General features: G+C 51.6%; 1 protein-coding gene across 3 annotated transcripts in view; it reads left to right on the forward strand.

The window, feature by feature from the left end:
- REEP1 (receptor accessory protein 1) overlaps nucleotides 1–27,062 on the forward strand; it is a 103,292-nt gene extending 76,230 nt beyond the window's left edge. For 2 of the 3 annotated variants that reach the window (XM_080686506.1, XM_080686504.1), the window contains 2 exons: nucleotides 11,431–11,605; nucleotides 24,084–27,062. In XM_080686506.1, coding sequence (XP_080542632.1) covers nucleotides 11,431–11,605; nucleotides 24,084–24,155 — 247 coding nt within the window. In that variant the 3' untranslated portion in view covers nucleotides 24,156–27,062. Of the gene's footprint in view, nucleotides 1–11,430; nucleotides 11,606–15,524; nucleotides 15,561–22,039; nucleotides 22,192–24,083 lie in introns of all 3 variants that reach the window. The other variant, XM_080686505.1, reaches the window with a different exon arrangement.
- Nucleotides 27,063–27,853: the final 791 nt, after the last annotated feature.

The raw sequence follows: 27,853 nt of genomic DNA on the forward strand, positions 1-27,853 counted from the left end.
GTGCAGTCAGAGCCTGCTCCCAGCCTCCTGTCTTGTCCCGCCTTACCTTTGGTTCTTCTTGTGCTGCACTCACAGCACCACTGTGCACTATTTCTAGAATTTTCTCTTTCCTGCTCATATTGGTTCTTCATCTGCCCCAGTTTCTGCTTGTTTGAAATTCAGTCCACCTTCAAGGTCAAATGCTGCTGCCTCACAAAACCCCCCGATTCCAGGTGGAACTGGCCTCTCTTACTCTTGTAGTCATTTATATTCGTGCCTTATCATCCCCAGTAGGTGTTAGTAAATGTTAAAGGAATGAAGGACTGTGCTGGCCAATAGAGCAATTCTTAGCATTGAGTAGCTTTGGAGATAAGCAGACTGGGGTTAAAAACCCCAGCTCCCCACTTATTGATGAACCACCGAGCCTCAGCCTCTTCACCCGCAGAATGGGCATGAGAGTGTTGCCTCCCCAGGACAGCTGAGACGATGCACATAGACTTCACAGGACATAGAGCTCATACCAAGGGATCGATAAGGTTACCTGTTACTCATGTCTGCTCTCTGGGGTTGCTCTCTGAGGTTGATCATGGTCTTCTCTTCACTGTTGGACAGAATAAAAGAAATAAGACAGGTGCTGCCATGGGCCAGGTGTTTGCAATTCAGAAGTGTTTCCCACTCTGTGATCTAGCCTCTCTTCTCCTGTCCCGGTCAGCCCGGCCTGTGCCGTGTCTCCCTGGGCAAGCCACTCTCCCGCCCAGGGCTTGGTCCCACTTGGCTCTGGGCCCAACTTCCCATGCGGTTGCTTCTTTCTCCTCTTCAGCCTCGAGGTGAGTGGGTCCCCGTGGGGCAGCTTACAACACATGAGCACCTGTCCCCTTCTCTCCCCCTCCTGTCCCCTCCTGCCCCAGGAGAGAACGACCATGGATTGCTAGGGCAGGAAGGAACCTGGGATGCCATCTTCTGTAGCCCCTTGCTTCACAGGGGAGGGCACTGAGGCGGGGATGTGGAGTGCTTGCCCAAGGTCATACCGCCGAGCTGAGCCAGAGGGAGAATTTCTAGTTTCCAGTCCAGCGTTCCTTGCATCACTCCAAGCACTCCTGACCCCACTCCCCTCCACACACACACTGGACTGACGGTTCCTGACCATTTTCTACTTAGATCACACCACCAGGCCCCGAGGACCTGAGCTGAGGGCCTGAGAAATGGGGGTCTTCCCATGAGAATTTAGAGTCAGCCACAGCCCTGGATACTTTTAAGTTTGGCTGCCTGCCTTCTGACCATTTTATATCAAACCCCTCTGGGAGTTTAGAAGGTGCATTAATATGCAAAGCCAGCCAGCAAGTGCTGCCAAGGCAGCTCCCTCTTGGCCTCGAGGCTAGGCTGGGGCAACACTTCAGTGCAGGAGGGGGTCCATACGCACTTGTTACCATGAGATCCAGTTCTTTATTTTTTTAATTATTTTTTTATATTTATATGAGATCCAGTTCTTTAGCCCTTAGGATAATGTGGGCACGTTTGTAAGTCTAACCACAGCTCCACTTTCACTAACAGCTGAGCAAGCTCACCTGGTGGATGCTCTCTCAGTCCCTCCTTCCCTCTCACTGTCCCTTCCAGCAGGTGCTTGTGCCACCTTTCCCTGCAATGAAGAGATCTGCTGGACATTAACCTCCCCCAGGGCCTCCTCTCCAAGGAGGAAGCATGGAGCAGGCGAAGCTCCCAGCTGAGACAGTTCACCTCAGTGGGGGCGTCTACCTGCAAGGGCAGGGATAGCCCCGAAATCCCAGCACCTGGGTGCTGGCCCGACTCAGATGACCAGGCCCTGGTCTGGTTTCCAGGGACCTGACTCATCTCTGCGTATCATTATTCAGTACAGCCCTGCCTCACCTCCCCGACCTGCTGCTGAGCTCAGCAGCCTTCTCTCAGCCCCTTTGTCCAGCCTGTTCCAAACCAGCTGTCTCTCAGCGGTTCGTCTCCCATTCAGGGCACTTCCCAGAAGGGAGGCTAGGAAACAGTCTTGCTTCCAGACATCCATGTGCCCCGCTGCAGCCTGAGGGAGGAGGAGAGAGCAGGTATCCGAGGCTCTCCGGGTGCGCCACACGGTGCCTCCAGGATATTCTCCTTATTCTAAAGTCCTGCTTCCTTCACGTCGCTCACTGCTCAGACCTTCAGTGGGCTCTCATCAAAGCTCACACGTAGGCAGCCCCGCACACGTTTCCCAGGCTTCTCTCTCATTACTCACTGGCCTCAGACCCTCTTCTCAGACTGGTTCAGTCCCAGTTTCCCACGTGCACCTCGGCTTTCCTCTCCTGTGTTGGCCCACACCACTCACTAGCCAGTCTCCTTCCCTTTCTGTCTGATCATGCAGTCCTTGCCTTGCTCAAGCTGGAGCTCCCATATGAGGCCTCCCCGGGGGCGTTTCAAACAACAGTGCGTCTCTCCCTCCCCTGGATTTCCGTCATGCACTTAGTCATCTTTGTCATTTGCCGACCTGTGTGCATTTATGTCCTGATGCCCCAGCTAGACTGTGAGCTCCTTGGGAGTAGGAACCATATCATGTTTCATATTCATTTTATTTCTCTGCAGAACTTCACACAGAGCTTTGTAAACATCACTGTTTCCTGCAAATAAATGAGTGAATAAATTAGTGAGTGAATGAATGAGTGAATTAGTGAGTGAATGAATGAGTGAGTGAATTAGTGAGTGAATGAACGAGTGAGTGAATGAATAAGTGAGTTAATAAATTAGTGAATGAATGAATGAGTGAGTGAATTAGTGAGTGAATGAACGAGTGAGTGAGTGAATAAATTAGTGAGTGAATAAATGAGTGAATGAAGAAATGTGTCAGTGGAGGAGATGAGGGTACCATAGCTCCCTCCAACCCTGTTTTGTAGGCTTGGTGCCCATGGCATTTTTTCTTTTACCCTTTATCAGGTGGCTCGACTCTTTCATTTTGTCTACTCTTTGGACCTCAGAGAAGGGCAGGTAACCCCGTTGAGAGGTGTGACTAACTCCAGACTGATCCAGTGGGGTAGAGAGGCCAGCAGCCCCCACAACCCACCCTCGCATGGTCTGGATCAGAGCCAGGTGCCTCCCGCTGACACCTGTGTGTGTGTGCATATGCCTTAATCCCAGGGCCGGGTCCCACTTCTCCGACCTTCCGGAGCCTCTCACTGTATTAATTGGGTAGCGCCTAACTTACCCATCTTTCTTTATTTTTCTTCTCTCTGATGCCTGGGATGTGAATTCAGTTTGATGATTGCTGCTCTGGTGGGAAGAAAGCCTCTCTCTTTCTTGTTTATTAATCCCTGTTATGTCACAAACACAGCGGTCTTCACGCAGCATGTGGTGAGGAGTCCGCCTGGCCCGCTGTGGAGCATGTGGGGCTGTGAGGGAACTGCCAGGGAGGTGGCTGCACCGGGGTCCCAGAAGGAACTACTAACTCTGAATTGCTAGTGGGAAGTGTGGCTGTCCATTGCCCATCGCACTAAAACCTCTTGTCTGTATTCTCATTGTTGACAGTTGAGGGGATTAGACACGCATGAGGTGAGATGGGCTAAAATGTGTGCTCGGCAGCAGAACCCCAACACCCTCCTCTCCCCTGGCGCCGTGTCCCTCTGGAAGAGGGGACCTCATCAGGGGCTTGCAGACAAGCTCAACTGCTGTGCTGAGTCAGGGCTCGGTGGGCCTTCTATTGGCGGTAAATTGCCTCACTTGAAATATCCAGACACAAGGGTCTGGGTCTTCTCTGAACCCTCCATCCTCTGACTAAGAAAACATTGAAACATACAGAATTGGCTGTGTGTTGGCTACATAGCTTTCTTATCCTTTACAAACTGGGGGAAGGATTAGAAATTAAAGCTCTCAGATTAATAGAAAATTTAGTGGCACACTTTACCTCTTGAAGTTCCATTTTCCAAGAGTTTTACCTAGGAAAAGAAGATTCATAGGGAATAGCCCTAGCTGGTTTGGCTCAGTGGATGGAATGTCAGCCTGCAGACCAAAGAGCCTGGGTTCGATTCTGGTCAAGGGCATGTACCTTGCTTGCAGGCTCCTCCCCAGCCCAGGCCCTGTCAGGACTCGTGCAGGAGGAACCAATTGATGTGTTTCTCTCACATTGATGTTTCTTTCTGTCTTTCCTTCTCTCTTCTACACTCTCTAAAAGTCAATGGAAAAATATCCTCGGGTGAGGGTTAACAACAACAATAATAATGATCATCAGGAATATCATTGCCTTTGCCCCCAAGACACTTCTGTGGAATTTCTGCTGTTCTGTGGAGCACCGCTGGGAGAACCACTGGGCCTCATGTGCTGTCCTGCCCAGAAAGCAGCAGGTTGGCCAGTTAAAGCAAACAGCACGTAAACTGAGGGGAGCAAAGAGCTCAAGAGGAGGTGCTTCCAGGAGGGGGTGCTGAGGACAGTGCTGACTTGTGCTGTGACAGCCCCAGGACAGGTGCTCAGATGTGCCTGGAGTAGGCTGACCTGAGTTCATTAAATGGCCCCCAAATTATTTTCTTAGCTTTTCCTGTGGCTCATATTCTGAATTCAGTGTTGACGGGGGGAATTTATACAAGACATTTAAAAAACACACACACATGGCCTCGCTGGCATGGTTCGGTGGTTGAGCATTGACCTATGAACCAGGAGGTCACAGTTCGGTTCCCTGTCAGAGCACATGCCCGAGTTGTGGGCTCAATCCCCAGTGTGGGGCGTGCAGGAGGCAGCCAATCAGTGATTCTCTTCCATCATGGATGTTTCTATCTCTCCCTTTCCTTTCCTCTCTGAAATCAATAAAAAATATTTAAACACACACACACACAGAGGAACTTTTTCACCCTTCCTCAGAGTTACCTTGGAGGGGGGGGGGCCAACATGTATTCTAGAGATTTTCAAAGAATTTTATTTTTATTTATTTTTTAAAATATGTTTTTATTGAGTTGAGGCGGGGCCGGGGGAGAGAGAGAGACATTGATGTGAGAGGGAAACATCGCTTGGCTGCCGCCTGCACACCCCCTACTGGGGATGGAGTCCAGACTGGGAATCTAACCGGTGACCTCTCGCTGCACGTGCATGGGACAATACCCAGCCAACTGAGCCACACTGGTCAGGGCTCAAAGCATTTTAGAAACTCTCCTTTTAGAATTGCAGTCAGATTCAGATAGTGAGCCATAGGAGAGGGTTATACATTCTTGATCTCAGAATTCTCCAGTTGGGAGGGAATCTTGTTCCACCCTTTAATTTCCCAATGAAACTGCAAGGCTGAGAAGACCCCGTCCTGTGGGCTTTGCTGAGGTGAGGCGCTCAGGGCTGCAGGCCAGTGCATCGCAGTTTCTGAAGGTGCCACTTCCTTCTCGGTTATTTTTGTTTTGTTTTTAAGTAGTTTCTTTCTTTCTTTCTTTCTTTCTTTCTTTCTTTCTTTCTTTCTTTCTTTCTTTCTTTCTCTCTCTCTCTCTCTCTCTCTTCCTTCCTTCCTTCCTTCCTTCCTTCCTTCCTTCCTTCCTTCCTTCCTTTCTTTCTTTCTTCCTTCTTTCTGGCATTTCTCACCATCATGCAAGCTCTGTGTTCACCAAATGGGGTCCTCCAGGTGATCTTGAGAAAGTGCTGTGGGAATTGTTAAAAGTGAAATCATAATGACTCCTTAATGGTTAATGCATGTTTGTGGTACAGAATTCTGAAAGCACAAAAGAGGGCATGCAGTGAGAGTAAGCTCATTCCCATTCCTGCCCTCCACTGACATGGCTGCTTTATTTTAGTTTAGTTTTTGTTAATCTTCACATGAGGATATTTTTTCCCTATTTATTTATTTATTTATTTATTTATTTATAGAGAGAATGGAAGGGAAGAGGGGAGAGAAACATCAATGTTAGGGACACATTGATTGATTGCCTTCTGCGCCTGCCCTGACAGAGGCGTGGGATCAAACCTGCAATCCAGGCATGTGCCCTTGACCAGGAATTGAACCCATGACCATTTGGTCTGTGGGCTGATTCTCTAACCACTGAGCAACACCAGCCAGGGCTGGCATGGCCGTTTTATTTTTTTTATTATTATTATTTTTTAAAATATATTTTATTGATTTTTTACAGAGAGGAAGGGAGAGGGTTAGAGAGTTAGAAACATCGATGAGAGAGAAACATCGATCAGCTGCCTCCTGCACACCCCCCACCGGGGACGTGCCCGCAACCAAGGTACATGCCCTTGACCGGAATCGAACCCGGGACCCTTCAGTCCGCAGGCTGACGCTCTATCCACTGAGCCAAACCGGTTTTGGCGTGGCATGGCCATTTTAAAGGAAACCCTATAACCTTTCAGCAGGCACTTTCACTAGTCCCTTCATTTGGCCATTAGCACAGTGTAACTTGGATCTCCTTAGCAGACAAAACTTCAAAGACCTCATGTGGGATGGACTGCAGTGGCAGCTCTGAGTGGTGACAGCTCCCACCTGGTTCCCATCTTCACCTGCACCCCCACCCCAAGTCCTCCAAGGCCAGGTCAAGTGCAGTCTGCTCTGTGTGCCCTGTGTCCGGTGCACCCTGTAGATCTCTGGCATCTTTCAGACATGCCTGTGGGTAAAGCCAAATTCTCTGTTCAGTAGGGTGCTCTTCAGGGCTGGGGCCCTGGCAATGCGCTGGGGAGGGGGTGGGGGTTTCCTGCCTCCCTGTTTTACCCAGGGGCTTGCTCGATAAACGGCCATGTGTTCATTCAGTCAAGTCCTTGACCCCTAATGTGTATCGGATGCAGTGGGGGGTGCCAAGGCTGCCATAGTGAAACAATCTGGAGGGGAAGGCAAAACAACGAACAATGCCAACAGTTCAATACGATTGTGTGGAGTACAGCAAATAAGTACAGACTGTGCTGAGGGCATGGCAGGGAGCTGAGCCGGTTAGAGAACGCTCCTCTGAGAAAAGCAGCCATTTTGCATTGAATCTGAAGTGCATTGAATCTAAAGATAATCATCTTAATGTACCACTAAGGAAGAAAATAGTGCCAATTAAATTAGGACATAATGCTTTTCCACTTAAACGTTTACTTCTCCTTATTAAAAAGACTCTTGGACTTGTTTAGACATAGATTTTTCTGTGTGTCACTTTTGCACAAACATTGAAGGGAACATGTAAACACAATGTATTGGCTGAGGTCTTCCTAACCTCACGTCTTCGCTTTCAGAGTCTGACTCTTCTGCATCACTTGTCAGCTCAGCTGATGGGTACCATTTATGGCCTTGCCGCTGGGCTCGCTGGGCTCGCTGGCCTCCCTGCGTGAGGGTGATGCAGGGCCATCGTCTGGCCTCGGGAGTCAGTGCTGCTGCTGATTCCCCTTCTGCCAGCTGGGATGCTGCCACTTTCTTGATCCTACCAGAAGGTGTCAGTGAAGTGCTTTATAGCTTAACGACCTGGCCTCATTTTCCTTCTCCAAGTGGTTCTTCCTTGGTTTGTTAATTGATCACGCAGGCTTGTCGGTCGGTCTGGCCATGGGGAATAACAACCAAGGGCATTTGTGTGCAGGCAAGGACAGCGATGTCACGCAACAGCAATTGTAAGGCCCACCCCAGTTTCAGGTGAAGACTATGTCTTAGAATTGAGGAAATCAATTTAAAAATCTGTAAAAAAAAAAAACAACAAAACACCCAAAAACATCATTTCCAAGAAGTTGAGGAGTAGGTGCCGTCATTATTCCAGCAACTTAGTGATGTCAGGGCTCTGGGTGTGCGTCTCCTGGTCACAAGGTGGCAGTTCTGCCCACTCGCAGGTGGAAGCAGGAAGCAGGGAGCAGGGTCAGGCCTTTCCCCTGCATCCCTAAATCCCTTAGCAGATTCCCCTTCCCTCCCCTCGGCCAGGACTGCCTCACCTGGCCATCCATGGCTATGAGGGAGGTTGGGAAAACTGTTTTTTCCTCATCATTTCAAGAATGGGGTTAGGAATGACGTTTGGATGGTCAACTACTAGTAACAGTATGTCCCACTGCCGTCAGATACATTTGGGATTACTGAGTTAATCCAAAATACTGTAGGACTGTCATAGCTTTTAATATGGTAATGCGGCTCATTGAATTATGGAGAATATGCTATTCAGCTTTGCCAAACTTGGGGAATCCAAATTTATTTTTCTAAAATGGAGAACCCAGCTTTGCATTAATGCCAGTGAACAACTCCTGCTTGTTCCCAGAATAAGGAAGTGAAGGTTCCCTGGAGCGGAGCTGAAGTGGCCCCACTGGAGGGATGGGTTTGTGGAGAGTGAATAGAAATGGGGCTTTGGCCAAAACCGGTTTGGCTCAGTGGATAGAGCGTCGGCCTGTGGACTCAAGGGTCCCAGGTTCGATTCCGGTCAAGGGCATGTACCTTGGTTGCGGGCACATCCCCGGTGGGGGGTGTGCAGGAGGCAGCTGATCGATGTTTCTCTCTCATCGATGTTTCTAACTCTCTATCTTCTCTCCCTTCCTCTCTGTAAAAAATCAATAAAATATAAAAAAAAAAAAAAAAGAAATGGGGCTTTGAATAGAGGCAGGGCAGGGCTGAGAGGCTTAGAGATTAATGTTGACCATCTCAGCTTCTTTTGACGGGTACAGCTAATTTGTTTTTAAGAGCCTTGTGGCCCTGCCGCTGGGATTTCCTCGGAGTCAGGACTAGGTTGGTACCGAGCTATTATTATCTTCTCCTCTTTCCTAACCTGTGCCACTTCCAGTCTTCATGATGCCGGTGATATTGGAGCCAGGCTGGCTGGCTTCTGGGAGTGGATCGAGGCCTTTGTGAAATGGACATGTGTGATGCCTGCTGCCGCTGTCTCTCAGACACTGCTGAGCGTTGTGAGAGCTGGCAGACACATTGATGGTTAGTTCCTGGTCACCTATTTGGGCTTGGGATCATGAAACCCCTTCTGGTCCTTTGGTCAGAAGTGATCTTTCTTTCTTTTTTAAATTCCCACAGCAACTTGTGTGTCTTAGGCACAGCAGCAGTTACCAGCACAGGAGGTGACAGTTGTTGTTCTTGTAATCCTCACCTGAGGATATTTTTCCCATTGATTTTTAGAGAGAGTGGAAGGGAAGGGGAGAGACAGAGAGAAACATTGATGTGAGAGACACATCGCTTGGTTGCCTCCTGAATGCACCGTTTCCCCAACTGGGGCTGGGGAACGAGCCTGTAGCTGAGGTGTGTGCCCTTGACTGGAATCGAACCCAAGACTCTTCAGTCCTAGAGCCAACGCTCTATCCACTGAGCCAAGTGGGCTAGGGCTCGAACAGTTACTATGCATTGGGCTTTGTGGTGGGTTCTTTTATGGGCATAATCTCGTTTAGTCCTCACTGCCATCCTGCTGGGAGAACGCTCTTCTGCAGATGACGGTAGTGAGGCGGAGAGAATTTCAGGTCCCCCAGCTGTTGGGGATAAGGCTGCGTTTGAATCCAGGTGTGACTCTAGAGCTGTTGTTCTTCAGCCTCGCTCTCCGTAGCTTCTGGTCTGACACCTTTGTCTTACTTGGACATTGGTCTTTCCACATTTCGTCAGAAATCAAGCTGTGTTTTTGGGTATTTCCTAACAATACCTACACAGTGCCTTGCCCTCAGTAGGAGATTACGGACCAGGTAAATGAATAAATGGGAGGGTAAATGGAAGAGCGAGTCAGGAGCGGTTTTCCTGAATTTTAAGCTAACATTGAATTACTCCTTTGTAATGATCAGAGTATTTTCTCTTTTCAGAATCAGTTTTTGTTCTTTAGCCATCTAATTTCTTCTAAATCCTAATCCAGATTCTAGAATGTTCTGAGTAAAATAATCATGGCTCATTGCTGATAGATTTGAAGGGCACTACACTGGGCAGCAGGTCCTCCCTCGTGTTCTTGGCAGAGACCACCCAGCGTTCATGTCTAGACGGTGAGGCCTCAGACCCCGTGTCCCTGGTTCCAGAGCAGGTCTGAGGCGACTGGGGTGACTGCGGCCTTTTTTCACATAACGTCCTCCCAAACCCCTTCGCCTGGATTTATCATTCTGATTGTATATATTTGATTATTTAAACAGGTTTCTTTCCGTTGTTTGTTTCTTGGAGGCATTATCTTCATATCTTTGGGAGGTGGAGGACTTACTTATCCTTTCATTTTAATGCATCTCTTTTATTCTGACATTTCTTCTAAACCTGTCCACAGCCCCTGTGTTCCTCCCCTCTCAGGAGCTCAGTCGCACTTGTTCCTTTGTCAGCAGCTCTCTCTGAGGTCAGACAGTGACCTCCTGTGCTCTGGTGGCCCGTCTTCATTACTATTTTCTTATTAAGTAAAATGAAAGAGTTCCCCAGACCCTTCTGCCGCCTCTGAAAGCCTCTGACAAAGCTTGTTTGTTTCATTAGCAACCAGGCCCCCGCCACCGCAGCCCAGCCCAGGGCCCTCCTGTTAGCGTCTCATTGACTTTGTGCTGATGTGTTGTTTCTGTTGTTTGTAGTGCTTTATTGTCCCCAAGCCCTTCAGCCCTCCAGAGCCACTCTTTCCTCATTATGCAAATGCATGTCCCTTTCCCATCCCCACCGTCCCATGTACCTGTGGGAAGGCTGACACCCCCCCAGTATTTCTGAAGCCCAGAGTTCATTCCTTTGCTTGGTGGTTACTTGCCTGTCACCTTTCATTCAAATCTCAACCCAATTCTCAACAACCCCAGTCTCCTACCAGCCTCCCCGCCCCCTACCCCCCAGCTCTCCTTCTCCCCCAAACATGGTCCCTCTGCAGCCCGAGACACTAAAGCACCACCCTGTCCCTGTCCAACACCCATTCTCTCATGCAGGCAGCCAGGACCTTCCCTTCAGAACTGTAGTGGATTGGTCTTGCTTCCTGAACAAAAGAACAGTTTCCCCCTGAGCTGAGCTCCGTGGTTCCCTCCCAATATGTAGTGGTTACAGCCAGCAGGAGTTTTCCACATCCTATTTTCCTTCCTGATTCATCCCCTTCAGTATTTCATGAAGCTCCGGTGCCACCACGGGAGTAAATGTGCTCATAAACAGTGCCGGGAACAGATAAAAGAAATGCTGTTGTCGCACAATTAGTACTGTCTGTATTTCCTTTCCTGTGAAAATAGTACGGGTGGAACATGCATATTACTAGGTTTTGCTTTTCTGACCAAATACTCGAGTACTGAGAGCTGAAGAAAAGGTTTCGGTCTATAAACCTGAGAAGCAGCGGTCAGGCCCTGGGAGCAGAGCTGCAGGCCACGGCCACATTCCTCAGCCCTGGTCTGGGTCTGTCTGAGGCTCCTAGAGGCGGCCAAAGGGGAGGAAGGAGCCAGAGCCAGAGGAGCAATTGCTGAGCCCCACAGTGACCCTGGGATATTCCCGACCTTGACCTTCAGTGCTTCCAGCAAGTCCCTCCGGGTCTCTATTCCTACCTCATGGACTGGCAGAGCTTCCTGTTGGCTTTGTCTTAGCTTTGGCCCCTGGTCCGGGGATCCGGCCTCTGACGTGTGCCCCTCCTGTGTTGTACCCAGGGACAGGGTGCCTTATCGGAGAGACTCCGGAGCTTCAGCATGCAGGACCTCACCACCATTAGGGGAGACGGTGCCCCTGCTCCCTCAGGCCCCCCTCCCGCGGGGTCTGGGCGGGCCGGCAAACACGGCCAGCCCAAGATGTCCAGGAGTGCTTCTGAGAGCGCTGGCAGCTCAGGTAAGTGTCACTCCCTTCTCCCCTGTTCACCTCCCCAGCCTCACTCACACTGAAGGGCCCATCCACTGTGTGCCTGTAACCGGGCCCTGGCCCAGGGACTTGCCACCAACACAGAGTTCATCAGACCATGCCAGGCCGGCCACAGGCAGAGCACTCCTGCGGCCAGGACAGGAAGCTGCCTGTGGACTCTGACTGGGGGCAGGTGTACCACATGTGGTTGTCTGGGGACTGGGGTGGTTGGGTCGCAGTGCCTGGACCAAACCTAAAGGCAGCAGGCACAGCTGGCCTGGGCCCAGGTAGCCCTCTCTGCTCTCTTCCTCTCTGACCTCCCTCCCAGGGGGGCTTACCTGTCTCGAGCATCTGAGGGCTTCTCCCACCTACCCAGGACTTAGGGCTCCACAGTTCCTTTTACCTGCATGATTACTTCCTGTCCCCTCTCCTCTGAGGTCTAAGTCCTGTGGAGGCTCGGGCTTTGTGGAAATCGCACCTCTGCCTCTGCCGTCTGCCTCTGGTTGTCAGACTCGGGGCACAAGGTTGCCTGTATTAGGATTGACCTGGGACCTGGCAGCTGGGCCCATCTGCAGGAATTCGTGAGGTCGGGGTGAGACCCAGAGGCGGTGCAGCGTGCAGGGACATCTGGCTCATCGCTGGGTTTCAGGCTTGTGGAGAGCTGGGGCATGGGTCCGGGTAGGGAGCTGGGCCAGGACTCAAGATTTCCTGGGCTGTTCCTTGGGGGGACACAGGGACCTTGGTCCCCAGGAGCTGAGCACGGCCACTGCCAGCAGAGGGTGCTGGTGAAGGGGGAGGAGACAGGTCTGGATGGCTGCCTCTGCCCTCGCCCTGTGGGAAATGGAGCTTCAGGTGGCAATTGGGCCACTTTTTTGGAATCTGTGGCTGTGATATGTGCCTGGTGGCTGCCTTGCTCTTACATGTAGCAACAGGGACATCCAGGCCACCTGGGCCCTGGCGGTGAAGTGCAGCCTGCAAGTGGCACCTTGGCCCGAGCCCCAGGGAGCCCGCCTGCTTTTGGGAGGTCTCAGCCGTGGCTGGAAGGAGCCCTGTGGCCTCCCAGCGAATGCCAGCCAGGTGCTCTCTGGGGAAGGTCGGCCAGCCTGGAGTCAGCCTGAGTCCACCAGGCTCCTCACCTCTAGAATAACCCTTCACCGGCCCCAGGTGGAAGACTGTGGCTTTCCTGCTGGAGAGGATGTGTTTATTTTAACCCTGGGAGGGCTGGGAGGCAAGGCGTGGCCATGGCAGGGCGGACCCCCTAAGGGAGAGGTTACCTCCTGGGGAACCCACCCCAGGAAAAGTTAGAATGCAATCCCAAAGGCCAGGCAGGCAGGGACTCAGGACCATTTCGTCTAACCTCTGATTTTACCAACAAAAGGACCAAGGCCCAGGGAAGGGAATTGCCACCAGGTCACCCGCGGGTGGCCTTCTCCTGTGGCCTCCTGGCTCCTGGGCCAGTGCCCGCTGTTTGCTCACTGACCATCCAGGTTTCCTCAACATCTACAGCTTCTGATCCACGGGGCACCCTCTCAGGGACAGGGAGGGAGTGGAATCGGGTATCGCCTCCACCCTTAAGCAGCTCATTGGCCACTGAGCCTCAAAGGCAAGCTGTCATTCGGAAGAAAAAGGGGCCCCAATTCTGTGAGGCTCAGAGGGCAGAGCAGGCAGCGATGGCATAGAGTTCCAAGGGGGAGTCACCTGTTGTCTTTGTGGCCTGGACAAGGGTTTACTCTCCCTGCACCTGAGATTCCTTACCTGTACACGAGGAATGACAATTCCCATCTGTGGGGTTCTGAAGATTCTTGTGAAATAACCATGTAAAACTGCTTTGGACCAGGCCTGGGACTATGTAGTCGCTGCTGTTATTGTCCTTGTTCTTTCATTCATCTATGAAAGCACTTTATAATATGAACGTGTCCAGGAGAGAAATGGGCTGCCTGTGAGGCAGTGAGACCCCCGACATTGGGAGGGCCCAAAGCAAAGTTGAATGATGTTTGTGTTGGTGTTGGCCACCCTCCACTGCAGGGACCTGCTCTGATGCGCCCCAGGGCAGCAGTGGGAAGTGCCCTGGCTGGAGAACCCGACCCCCCGTGCTGCGGTGCGGCCCAGCTCTCCGCACTGCCCGCCCTGGGCCTCGGCACCTGTGTCTCAGGGCCAGAGAGTGGAGGTGCTGGGCCAGCAGGGAGGACAAAGGCCATGTGGCCTTCTTCCCAGCTATTCTGGGAGCTAAAATAAAAGTTATCTCAGAAAGAAAAAGACATGTGAAAGATGGCCCCAAGGCCTGAGCATGGGGCAAAGGCGCCCCAATCTGGGGCCATCACAACCCCTAAGTTGAGGAGTGGGGTATCTAGGAGGAAGTCTGGCAAAGAAGGCCCAGCCCCCATATGGGCCTTGGACATGGGCATGGTCCGGTAGGAGAAAGGCCCGAGTCTGGGCTGCCGTCCTGGCCGGGCGACACTGACCTGTGCAGGCAGCACACACAGCACAGTGAGGAGATGTCACCGAGTGTCGCCACACGTGTTGCCCTGGCCTTTCTCAGAGTTATAGCCAGGAGGTCGCTGCCGATTTGGCGTCGGCACGGAAGAGGAGCCCAATCTTAAGTTTTCTTCGCCAATAAAAGGTCACAATAATCCCTGTTCAGCCCTTGTCTTAGGGCTGTAGGGAGAGCAAACAAATAATTTGCAAACCCTGGATGTAGCATGAGTTAAGGCAACCTGGGAGAAGACAATTGTGTGCAGCCAACAGTCCCAGTGTGCATACTGTTTGATCTTGAAAACGTGATGCCTAGTGAAAAGGTACAACACAGAATGAGATCTTCTCTAACAAGTCATCCTGTATAATAAAAAGCTAATATGCAAATCAACCGAAGGGTGGAATGACTGGTTGCTATGACGCTCACTGACCACCAAGGGGCAGACGCTCAATGCAGGAGCTGCCCCCTGGTGGTCAGTGCACTCCCACAGAGGGAGCGCTGCTCAGCCAGAAGCCGAGTTCACGGCTGGCGAGCACAGCAGCAGTAGTGGGAGCCTCTCCCACCTCCGTGGCAGCACTAAGGATGTCCGACTGCTGGCTTAGGCCCGCTCCCTCCTCCACCCCTCCCGGAGAGCGGGCCTAAGCCGGCAGTCGGACATCGCCCAAGGGCTCCTGGACTGCGAGAGGGCACAGGCCAGGCTGAGGGACTCCCCGAGTTCACGAATTTCGTGCACCAGGTCTCTAGTGTAAAGTAAAAACATGTGCCCAATGTGCAAAAGAACAATATGGAGTTAGCAAGAACACATTGACCTCCTGAGAGAATGAACTGGGAGGTGTTTTGTCAGATGCCATCTGTTGGACGACACTGGGACCTGTGAAGGGTACAGAGGGAGCTGAAAGGACGATCCTTGCTTTCCCTGAACGTGGAGGCACTCAGCATGTATTTAGTGAGCGCCTGCTGTACATCAGGCCTGTGTGTACACCAAAACCAATGGAGTGCGCAAAGCAGCAAATTAGGCCTCGACCGAATGGCCAGACACAAGCACTTTGGGGGGTCAGAGGTCGGGCTGAGGTTTCATAGAGGTCACTCTGCCCTGGAAGGTGTAGAGAGGAGGGGTTTCTAGGCAGGCTGCGTGGAGTTATCTCCCAGAGGGAATTGTGACCCCAGCCCCTGCCTTCCCTAGGGCTGCCTGATATAAGAACTGACCTCTGTGGGCCAGGCAAGGGCATTTTCCAGCTGCTGGGTTCATAACCCGAGAGGAAGCTGAATCTGCAATGATCCCCTCCCCTGCCTTGGTGTCTCTACAGAGACCCACATTCCTGGGACCCCTATATTGAACACACTGGCCTCCCCACACTTCCCTGGGGCCTCCCTGTTTGCCTGGGGCAGTTCTTGTCAAGAGGGGGTTATCACTGATGGTGCCCCCCATCCCCACAGTGTGTACCTGCTGCTCCACCTGCAGGACCAGGAAAGGTGAGTAAGCAGCCCGTCTGCAGTGCGCTGCCCTCGCCTCGGAAGGAGGCTCTAACCTCAAGCTGGCACCTGACCCGGGCTCCCTTTCAGCTGCATGGTCTGGGGGGAGGGGTCAGGAGGTTAACTCCTTAAAACAGCAAACCTGTGTTACCTTACGGTGTCTGTGGCTTAACTAGGCAGATCTGGTTCAGGGTCTCTCGGGTTGTAGTAAGATGTCAGCCAGGGCTGCCGTCATCTGAAGGCTAGATGGGCTCGAGGATCCTCTTGCAGGATGGCTGTCTCAGGGCAGCTGCAGTTCCTTACCACACGGGCCTATCTAGGGCAGCTTGCGTGTCCTTACAGCATGACAGCTGCCTGAGAGAGAGAGAGAGAGAAAGAGAAAGAGAATATGAATGAGTGAATGCAGGAAGTCATGGTACCTGTTAGCACCTAGTCTTAGAAGTTGCACGTCACCATTCTGCCTTGTTCTGTTGGTTGGAAGTGAGTCACTGTGTTCAGCCCACACTCAAGGGAGGGAATTAATCTTCACTTCTTGAAGGGAGGCCTGTCCAAGAGTGTGTGGGGCTGTTTTCAAACCAGCACAGGGTCGTGCTTCCCCGAGCTCTGGGAGGAGGTCACGGGAACTCACCAGGCCCTCCATGTGACGAAGCCCTGCAGGCCCGGGGTTTGGTCCTGCTGCCACCAAGGGAGCCCTGGTCCCGCTTTGCCACTTACTAGCTGTGTCACCGCGTGTGAGTCACCTAACCACTCTGAGCCTTGTTCCCTCAGCTTAAAATGGGGATGAAGATCCCGCCCCCACCTCATGTGCTGCTGGGAGAGTGGTGTGAAAGGGGGTTTGGGGGGGTGATGGTGATGATGGTGGTGGTGATGATGGTGGTGATGATAATGGCTGTAACCCGGAGCACCTAGGCAACCTCAGGGGAAGGGAAGGAGCCTGGGTCCCCTGGGCCTGCTGCTGTCTTCTGTGTGACCACTTGGGGCCATGGCCACGCTGCAGTTGGCCCGTTGCTGTCCTGACCTGCTCCTGCTGTTTCCCTAACCTTAACTGGACAGCTCAGGGACTAGCAGTGGTGCTAGGCCCACCCAGCTCCCTTCACCCCTCCTGGCCTGCAGCTCCTGCCGGTGTGAGGGGGGCAAGCACAGTGCCTGTTACTGCCTGTGCACCAGCCCCATGCTGCTGAGGCCTGGCACGTCCCTCCCACGTCAGTGGCGAGTAGGAGGGTGTGAAGCTGTGCTATAAGAAGAGCCCTGTTGTGCTATATTTCTTCATTTTAAGGTTTCTCAATGCCAGGAATTTTCAAGGTTGTAAAGACTTGGGGGTTCGGGAGGCCATAAGCCCAATGTGAACTGACAGAGGAGTCATGAGCAGGGGACCGGGAGCCCACCCTCCTGCCCTGGCTATGACTCTGACCAGCCACGTGTCCCTTGGGGCCTCCTGATCCACATCAGAAAGGGTAGGGCTATATGTATAATTGTTAAGTCATACATCTGAAGCTAATAGTGTTGTCTGTCAGTGACATCTCAAAGGGAGGGCAGGAGGGTGAGAATGAATGAAGGAGGGAGGAGAGAGAGGGAGGGAGGGAGGATGAAGGAGGGGGGGGGCTGCACGCAGCTGCTGTCAGCACATGGCTGGACGATCTCGGGCCTGACAACCTCGCAGTCCCAGTGGCCACAGGCGGCTGTTTTTTTCTGTCAATTCATCCTTTAAGCTTTGGAGTTTGTAAATTCTGTGAGCCATTCAGAAAGCCTCGGTTCTGAGGTCCTGTCACCTGGGGACCAGGGAGAGGAAAGCTGCCTTCTCCAGGAGAGTTCTGTGCAGCTTGCTGGGAAGTATGCCCCAGCCCCCTACCCCCACCCACCCCAGCCCTAGAACACCTGCTGGGTTCATAACCAGAGGCTGTGTTTCCAGTGCATGTCAATGGGACTACAATTGACTGCAGGAACCGTAGTTTGCTATGGGGGAAGGCAGCCAGTGGGGCTCAGAGGAGGCCTCAGCTGCGGTGGCCTTGCCTGCGGTGTGATCTGGGAGTCTTTGCCCCAGGTCTCCCTTTTTCAGGCCCTCTTAGCACCCAGTGGCCTGAGTTCCACTTGCTCCCTAAAGTATCCTTGCAAGGAGCCAGCTGATTCTTCTGCACCCCATCCCTGTCCCTGCCCTCCCAGGCCTTAGTCCCCTCCTCTAAAGGGTAACGTTGGGCCCACAGCTCCGGCCACCTCTGCAGTGAAGGTGTGGTGGGAAGTGCCAGAAGATCACCTGTGTTAGGGGAGCTCTGTTTTGCCCCAGGGGGAGAAGGGGCCTGGAGGCAAGCTCTGGGCAGTGACATGGGAGAGTTCAGAGGGTCACAGGTACTCTGGTCGGAGGGCCCTCCTGGTCTCCAGAACTGATTTTCATTTGCTTCTCAGGTCACAGGAGAACATCCCCCCCCTCCATTCCTGCCCCTCTGGCAGTCGATTCCCTATTGTTTCCTCCATCTTTCTCTGTTTCGGTTCTCTCCTGCCCCTACCTCCCTTCCTCCCTTCTTTCCTTTCTTCCTCCCTTGGTGTAACATAGAACTGAACTCTGTAGTGCTGCTGGGAATGAACATAGATGATGGATTTTGTTTTTAATCAAGTGTGTGGGACATCGTTTCCAAAGCAAAGTCACCCCTATTTCCGTTCTCCATGGGGCGGGGAAGGTGTTTTGCTGAGTGTGGCTGGCCAGGTGTCCTCGGGCTCAGCAGGAGCGGTCCGAGGGTGAGACTTGGGGGGCGTGTGTGCATGCAGGTGTGTGTGCTTGCCTGCCGCACGGTGTGAGCTTCATCTCCAAGACCCGCCCTCACACAGTGTTCTTTTCTCTCCCCTCGGTGGCTGTTGGACGTGGACGTAAGTGTTCCAGGCGGGTGTGCTCTTCACATGTTTGCCGTGTGGGCTGTTTGCTAACCTGGGGCCTGTTCACTGCCTGCTGGGTCAGGGCGCCCAGGGCTTGGTGCTGATGGGTCTGCTGGGCCTCTAAGGGCTGGGAGCCAGGCAGTGTCTCCCTCCTGCCCTCACCCTGTCCACAGAGAGGAGGAGTTGCTTCCCAGCCTGTGGTAGCCCTGCTGACCTCGCTAATATGGATGTCAGCCCAGGCCGCGCCCGTTGCCCTGCTGTGAGAATCAGAGGGACCCCTGCCCTTTCCCGAGGCCCCCAGTCGCGGGCACTGTGGTGGAAGCTCTGCAGGCTCAAGGCCCTGACTGCCACCTCCCGAGATCTGGAGCGGGTTGTTGTGCCAGGACCTTCCACAGGAGACTCCTCCTGTCAGTGGTCTCCGGAGCATCACCCTGCTCAGCCACTCGTCCTCATCTTCATCCTGGTGCCTCTCTTAGCAGGACCATGTTCTGTGGGGTTTCTTTATTGATAGCAGTGGTTGGCAAACTCATTAGTCAACAGAGCCCAATATCAACAGTACAACGATTGAAATTTCTTTTGAGAGCCAAATTTTTTAAACTTAAACTTCTTCTAACACCACTTCTTCAAAATAGACTTGCCCAGGCCGTGGTATTTTGTGGAAGAGCCACACTCAAGGGGCCAAAGAGCTGCATGTGGCTCGCGAGCCGCAGTTTGCCGACCACTGATTTATAGCATTCCCTGTTCCAGAAAAAATAGAAGTCTTCTCGCAGAAATATAGATGATAGATAAGCCTCAGTAAGAAAAGTGATGCTGGGGGAAAGGGAACAGGTGGGTAAGATGAGGCAGAGGTGAGAAGAAATTTTTAAATGCGTGCCCTGAAGTGGACTGTCAACGGGCGTCCCTGTGGCTGCTGCAAAGAGGGAAACAGTAAGAGGTTGTGTCACACAGAGCCCACCGGAGGCTCAGCGCGTCCAGGGCGCTGATTCTCACAGTCGCTAGGAAGGCAGAGTCTTGCAAACAGCATTCTTGGCTGAAACTCTCGGTGAACAGTGATCAGCAGGGCTCTGCTCTTAGTAGTAGGTTCTCTTGGTCGCTTCCATCCAAGGCTGCTCTGGCCTCGGAGGTGCCCACACTCGCCTCCTTAGCTCCAGCCTCTGCTGAGTTGAACACTTGCTTTGTGTTCCTGCCTGGATATCTGCGTTCCCTTTGACTGGTCACCACGAGTGAGCAGAGGATCACTTCTTTCCTACCCTTCAGTCCGTGCTGGAGGCAAAGCCATTTGGTTTCATGCTGAGCTAGTGGTGGTGGCAGGAGTTACTGTTGTTATGATTTTGGCAATGTGTGAGTTCATTCCCGGCCTCAGTGACTCCAGCCTGGACGGCTGAGCCGAATTGCTGGGTGCCTGAGGGCCTTGTGGTGACTCTGGGCTGCCTTCTGAGCCCCAGAGTGGTCAGGACAGCAGAAGCCCTGCTCCGGGGTGTAGAGGCACAGACTCACCCAGCCCCCAGCCCGCTCCCGGGATGCAGGGCTCCTGGCAGGGATGGAGCTGGCCAGGCTGCTTCTGCAGTTTCTGCTCTGATCTAAGGGCTCCTGGCTTTTTCTCTGCCTCAGGCCGGAGGTGTCTGTGCCCAGAAGCAATTTCCTGTGGGTGGGTATTGAGTTCTGATTTGGGACAAGTGCTGAGTTCTCTGCAGTGATGTCAGTACTGCGCCTTGTTCAGGATGGGAGGGAGGATCTGCCATGCACTCCAGGATCAGGATGCTTTCTAGGGGGCTGAGGCAGTGAGACTGACATGAGAACCAGGGCACGCAGCACAAGCCCCGTGGTACGGGCTCCAAGTGCTGTCCTGGTGAGGGAGAGGAGAGGCCAGGAGGGCCAGAGCGTTCAGGGAGCAATCCAAATGAGTGTTTTCCCTGGAGTTGTCAGTGTTCGGAGTGCAGCTGATTTGGGCAGGGGAAGGGACCAGAGAATAACTTAAACCCGGAGAAAACAGGCTGGGGGACACACAAAGCAAAGAAATAAAAGGAATCTTAATGATCTCAGGCTTGACCCTTATGAAAGTGCTGCTGAGTAGGCGGTTAAGACAACTGTGTTCTCGTGCTGCCACCTGCTGGCTATGTTGGAGTACTGCAGCAATAGTTGGGCAGCTGCTCAAATTTAGGGTTCCGTTGTTGGTTTTACTTAGCCCACACCTGGTGCTTTGTAGTCTAGCGAGTCCCCTTTTAATGGAGGGAACACATTTGTGGCTGACTGTGTTTTTAGGAGCAGGAGTAGGGTGTAGTCGAGTTTTAGGAGGAGGAGGAGGAATAGGAAGAGCGCTGGTTTCTATCTGCAGGCCTCAGGGCAGTTCGCAGGATGATTGAGAGCCCCTGTCTTTGCATTTTGTGATTCTAGGTAAAAAAAAATTAGATAAAGTACAGAAAGATGCGTCTGTGTATGTCAGATAGGCTGGGTATGGGCATCTTGACTAAGAGGCACTAGCTGGCCAGATGGCATGGAACATGCTCAGCCTTGAACATTTAAAAAATTCTGTGCACTCCATGATGTGGGTTAATTCTGGAGCTCTCCCTGTGGAGGCGTTGAGGCCGGCTAAAGCAGGACTCCTGCTGTCAATTTTTTAAAAATAATTTTTACTGATTTTTTTATAGAAAGGAAGGGAGAGGGATAGAGAGTTAGAAACATCGATGAGAGAGAAACATCGATCAGCTGCCTCCTGCACACTCCCTACTGGGGATGTGCCCGCAACCAAAGTACATGCCCTTGACCAGAATCGAACCTGGGACCCTTCAGTCCGCAGGCTGACGCTCTATTCACTGAGACAAACTTGTTAGGGCAGGATCACTTATTTTATATATATAAACATCTGCATAGCTTTGCTTAAGCTTCTCTGTGATGCTTCCTGGCATTTCACATGCTGTTCCTTAAAGAACACTTAGAGCCCGGCCAGTGTTGCCCAGTGGTTGAGCGTCAACCTGTGAACCAGGAGGTCACGGTTCGATTCCCAGTCAGGGTACATAGGGGTTGTAGGCTCAATCCCTAGTGGGGGTGTGCAGAGGCAGCCGATCAGTGAGTCTCTCTCAGCAATGTTTCCATCTCTCTCTCCCTCTTTCCTCTCTGGAATCAATTATTTATATATATATGACACTTGGGGCTGGACATGCAATGTCAGCATTGTTGTGGAATGGAGAACACGGTGCTACTCCCCTCTTGAAATCACTGCCTCTTCTTTTAGAGGAGACACTCTCTCCACAGCATCCTTCTGGTGTCCCAGGTCTAAGCTGCAGGGTTGACACATCTCCATTAAGCAGCATCTTTCTTCTCCCAGGGCAGCAGTGCCCTGTCCTGTTGGTAGCTCATCAGTAGATTCTGAACCTGTGCCTGTTCCTGTGCACAGTGTGTGGTCAGTCACAGCTGCTCCCTCGCCATTCGACCCCTGCAGGATCCCCAGAGGACTCTGGCTGCTGCTTCAGAGGGAGGATTGAGCTAACAGGCCTGATGTTCCATGCTGTGTGCTAACCTTGCCCTGGCTGCCCCCCCACCCCCGGGTCTCCTTCCCACACTGACCCTCCTCGCTTACTTTGTCTCCTCTGTGTAGATTGTAAATGGACATTAAGTGGTTGAGGGAGATGTGGCTGAGGGTGGTGTGAAGGCATGGGAGCCCCACCAGGTCCAAAGCCCGTTGGCCTTTTCCGACGAGGAGGAGGAAGACCTGCTGGATTTCATGTACAAGTATAAGACACTTCGAAAGACGGAGTTCCCCCTGGAGGTACACGGTGTCTGGGCTGGGGGGGAGCGTGTGTTTGTTCAAGGGCATCGCCCGGGAAACCTGGGTGTCCTGGAAGCCGTCTCTTGGGGCACCCAGCATTGCTGAGCGCCCGGGCCGGGAGGCTCTCCCTCCATCCCACAGGTGGCCCGGCACTAGGCAGCATCCCGTTATTTGCCAAGGGACAGAAAAGACCCTAGCAATTCAATTTAGAAATAGGAGATGGGATAGTGTCTAAAGTTTAATTGGTTTATATTTTTAAAATAAACCTATGTAAGTGAAAAGCAATCCAAATGAGAGTTTTGGGGGAAGAAGAACTCAGAACATGTTATTTGACAAGGTTTTATAAATATATTGGCTTGTTTATCACTGTATCTCCAAAATACAGCAGAGTGCCTGGTACAAAGTAGATGTTCATAAAGTGTTATTAAAGGAACACAGCGCTTTAAAATAACCAAAAGCAATACACTTGATATTTGTGCTGTTGCCAGTTGTAGATGTGGATGGACTTTGGTAGGAGGGCCAAGCCTAGAGCCTCCTGGGCCTTGCTCTGAGCCTTGGGCTCAGGTTCAGGCCTGGCAGAATTGGGAGTCCCCAGAGTCTTCCTCTCGGCCCCTCTCGTCACCTCTCCTATTCCCCATCTGCTGGGTACTGCGGTCTGAGAATCCATCTGAGGCACGCGGGGAGTCCCTGTCCATGAGGCCCAGACGAGGAAATGCACTGGGAGGTTCCCCTACACACACACACCAGGCCCAGGGCCCCATTCACACTAGGACTGCAGTCAGTAGCCCGCAGTGTGGGAGTCCATCAGATTCCTCTCCAAGGCAGGGCCGGGCCATGTTGAAGTAGAGGTTTTAGTAAAAGGAGTTCTGGGTTTGGACACTGCTCGAGGAGTCCATTAGGGCCTGGGAAGCCCTGAGGAGGGTGCCAAACTCTTTCTAGGGCCCGAGGGTTTTATTTTTTAAAATTGCACAAGCCGCTTTGCCTTCAGCAGCCTGAGGCAGATCACTGAACAGGGCGCTGTGTTGCTCGCTGCTGTAACGGTGCGGTGGTCCTGACCCCAGTGCCTGCTGGGCACTGAACAGCACTGGGAACCTGACAGGACCTGCCCTCGGGAAGTGGAGGGGTGGGGGGTGGACTGAGCGAGCACACCTGCCCAGGGTGCAGAGCCCCCTTGTCCTCTCATGCGGGAGCCACTGTGAGAACAAAGGGGGTGAAGATCCTGGTGGTGTGATGGGCCTGGGGGAGGGCTCAGGAGTGACCTTTGGGCTGGGTCGTACAGAGGACCAGAAATAGCAAGAGGGAGAGGGAGAGGGAGAAGGGCTTCTGGTGGAAGTAGAGCTGCGGAAGGACAGTGTGTGCAGATAAAGGTGAGTGCAGAGCAGGCAGATGGGCGGTGTGAACCCCTCGAGTGCTAAGCTGGGAGAAAACTCTACATTTAAAGACAGTGATTCACTCTGTTGTGTGGTTTGCCATGAATTAAAGGATTTCCCATCCAAAGGGGACTGGAAACCTGGTGATGGAAACGTTGAGCATGCACTGAGAAACATGGGGCGGCGGTTCCAGAGGAAATAACAAAGTGGGGACAGAGATGGGAGGCGTTTCTCTCTGCTGAGTCACTCGTTCAGATCGTTTTGCTCCCGAGGCAGAAACAAGAAAGATGTGTCATCCTTCGCTTGGGAGACCAGGGACTCGGGAGAGCACGAGGGGGCGGCCTGGCCTTCCTGGGGCACAGCTCCCAGCGATGCCTGGAAAGGGGCTCCAGTCCTGCTCTGAGCCCCCAGCCCAGCCCTGGGCCAAGGGACTAGATGTCTCACCACAGCCCAGCCAGGCGCTGTCCGCGTAAGTCCACGTTCATGCAAAGTGAGAGATGCCTCTTTCTGCTTCCTCGCCAGGCACCGCCTAGACTCCTTCGATCTCGCTTCAGGAAGAAAAGTACCTCATCCTCAGCCACTGAAACCACATGAGTGAGATGAGCCAATAGCACCGGATACACCGAATGTTTCTTCTCTGCCTTAAAGAGCTATTCACTAACAACACGGCGTCTGCAAGCTGGTGTGCTGTGTGCAGCCTCACAGACATGGCCTTTTCTCCCCTCCCCCTTTTAGGATATTGTTTTCTCCTTTTCTTATTTTGCTGGGAAAGGCTAAAGGGAAGGTAGTGTTTTGGGGGGGAGGGTGTGTGACACTAAGTCTTCTGAGGTTAGTGATTTCCCACAATTGGGTTGTCATTACAGACAGCAGTGTTTATAGAAATACAAGGGAATCCCCCCACTGCTGAGATGTACATTTGTAATTTATTTGTTGCATACTTCATTTTTAGTCCTGTAAATGCAAACAAAGCCATTTTTTAAAACTGTTTTTTGTTCTTGGTACTAATACTTTGGACTACAGTGTACATATTTATGGCTTTTGGCTTCATATAATGGACTTGCAAGGGCTGCCAGAGGTTCTGATAAAACAGAAGTTTAAAAAGTGTTTCTGACTCTAGAGCACATCTTAGATTGTGCTTAGAAAGCTTCCAGATAAACTCTAGTTCAGCGTCCCTTTCGCTGCGGACGCCGGTCCATACGCTCAGACAGTTGCTTTGTCCGTATGTCAGGAAGAGGGGAGCAGGGAGGTCAGGGACACAGCCCGAGTAAGAGGAGAGTCACAGGAAGCTCTTCTTCCCCTTGGGTTCAGGGTGAGGAGCTTCCGAATCCTTTGGGGGGAAGGGGGAGGGATTACCATTTGCCTTGGGCAGGTGGCTCACCCATGGGAAAAATCCTTGGGACGTGGACTCAGAGCTGTTGTGAGAAACCATGTTGAATGTTTCAAAACTTCCTGATGAAGGACTCTTTCTCCTCTATAGTAACCTGTGCTGTGACCAGCCTCCTCAGGCAGAGGGGCTTACGCTCTGAGCACCTTCTTCTAGAGAATACAGCAGAAACACCCACCTGCCAAACCATGCAACACGAGAACCATGCTTTCAGACGTGTGCTATGAGACCCCCGAGTCACAGCCAGACACCGGGTTCTGGGCGGGTGTTAGAGGCCGAGACCTTTATGGATGTGACATGCTGCTCAGCTCCTTCCACCCGTTCCCCTTCTGGCTTGTGCAGAGTGAACGAGAGGGAAACCGCAGGCTTATGGCACGCCAGGTCTTAATGGGCATTTCATACAAGCCCAGATGGCTTAGTAGGAGAATAGCACACTACCCAGGGGGCTCCCTACTTAGTTAGGAACTTTGTTAGAAAAGACGGATCTGGATTAAATAGCATTTTGGCCCAAGGTAGCTAGCTGCTCTCCCCTTGGAGCTGAACCTAAAGGCAGGTGTGTGTTTGTGCTTAGAGCTGGTGTTTCCTCTCAGTGTAATGCATGCAGTGGTTACAACCCTGTTATTTACAGCACTTGGATTGTGTTTGTTCGTAGATATGCCCTGAAGACTAGACAGGTTAGTGTTACCTGCCACGTAGAACTTCCAGCTGTCAGCGCCCCGGGGAAAGGCCGTGGGATGATGGGATGGCATCAGCGGGCTTCCCTAATGACACACTGGCAGCATCCCAGCCCCCTCAGCGGCTTCTACCTGAAGTCGACTGTTACCAGACACGCATATTTAAATCCCTTTTCCCCATAATTACTCTGAGGGTGACTTTGTAATTTACAAAAAGGATTTAGGAAAATAAACCTAAAAACAAATTTGTAATTCAGAGGACAAACGGAAGCTGTCTGTTCATTGTGCTTCACACCCACTGAAACCTGCTTAGGGAATACAGAAAGTCTGTTTCCTTTAGGCTCACTGAATAGTTGCAGACAGGAAAAATGTATGCTTTGGTACGTATCTGTTAGTTGGGAGTGCCCAGGATCATCAGAAACAAGTGCATAGAACGCTTCACTTAAGCAGCTCCCCCCTTCTTCCCCCAAATAATGCCTGTAGCAGCAGAGATTATAATTCTAATGTGAGCAGACTAGATTTTCACTATTTTGTGGACAGTTTTGACAAGTACAGACTGTCAAGTTTGCACTTAACTATGCCAAAAATAAATTCCAAGCGCTCTCCTCTCAGACATGCTGTATTACTTCTCCTTCAAGATTTAAAAATACAAAGCTATCCAAACTGCTGTCTTAATGTAAATGTAACTATTTTTCCTTCATGTGTTGATTAGGGAGTTGGTTTCTCTCTTAAAAACACTCATTGTACAACTGAGACTAGCTGTCATTTCTGGCAAAATGTGTTTACTTATTCAGCCAGTTGTTCTGTTGGTGTGTGGACTGACATAAAATGTGAACGCCTCAAAGTGTACATGTAGTGGCCTGGTGTTCTGTCTCGAGGATGTAACGAAACGTTTTTAATTTGCTGGTATAGACACAAGCTGTTTACAAAATGCTGGCTCAAAAGTCTGTAATTGTCATTTTCATGTAATAGCTTTTGGTTAGTTGCCATTGAACACCTGATCTGTTTCTGAGGAGTGGTGGGTGTTGTACCTATAAACTGGAGAGTTTAGTCATAATCCCTACTGGCTGTGTGTGAACAGCTTGCTCGTTTCGCTGGATCTGAAAATGTGTGTTCTCTGCAGAAGCTGTCTGTGTTTGTGATAACAGTGCTTGTCCATGTGACCACCGTTGGCACCTTCCTCATTCTTCCCCTTGCGCAGTATTTGAAACGGTAAAGGGTGAGCTTCGTTCTCAGACAGCTGCCTTGTCGGCCTGTGACTGTGCGTACTCCCCCTACTTAGTTCTGTAGACCCTAGAGAACGCTCTGTAATAAAACAGCAAACTGGACTGTGTGTCAAGGGGCGTAAACCCCCAGGATTCCCAAGGCTGATGTTCTGCTGTTTTGTTATAATGCTTGGTATATATCTTGAATAAAGTCTTAACAGTTTTCTGTTAAAAAATACCTTTGTGCCGAAACCGGTTTGGCTCAGTGGATAGAGCGTTGGCCTGCGGACTGAAGGGTCCCGGGTTCGATTCCAGTCAAGGGCATGTACCTTGGTTGCGGGCACATCCCCAGTGGGAGGTGTGCAGGAGGCAGCTGATCGATGTTTCTCTCTCATTGATGTTTCTAACTCTCTATCCCTCTCCCTTCCTCTCTGTTGATATCAATGAAATACATTAAAAAAAAAAAAAAAAAGCAATGAGCATTTCTCTAAAAAAAAAAAATACCTTTATAACGTTGGGTTTACGAGGAAAGAGAAAATACTTGTAAAAAAAATGTGAAGAAAACGAACGTGGAAGGTAGCAAGGACTAGAAGCTGAACGCTCACCACTAACAGGCGTGTGCCTGGGGACCTGGCCTGAACCCACTGCACAGAACTGCTGCCAAGGAAAACATTCACCGACACCAGTGTTTTAAAAAAACAGGTGATCACATGAATAAATCTGGTAGTCTGCTTGCTTTACATTTTCAAAGGTCGCCATGGAAACTGGGTAGCTCTGAAACTAGGGTACCAGTTCAACTGGAAGGCAGTTTAATTCTGCGAGCAGGCTTTTGGCCTGTCGTTTTCCTCTTGAAACCTGTGTCCTCGTCTGCAGGGCAGAGGGTGGTGCATGTGGAGGTGGCTGGGGGTACGCACGCCCTGGCACCACTGCAGCCCTTGCCTTTAAAATACGGACTGGCCCACTGCACTTCCCTGGGTGGTCGCAAAGACATGGAAACGTTTGAAATGTCAAAATGAAACACCTTCTTTG

The sequence above is a fragment of the Plecotus auritus genome (genome assembly GCF_963455305.1).
Source record: "Plecotus auritus genome assembly, chromosome: 8".
Lineage (NCBI taxonomy): Eukaryota > Metazoa > Chordata > Mammalia > Chiroptera > Vespertilionidae > Plecotus > Plecotus auritus.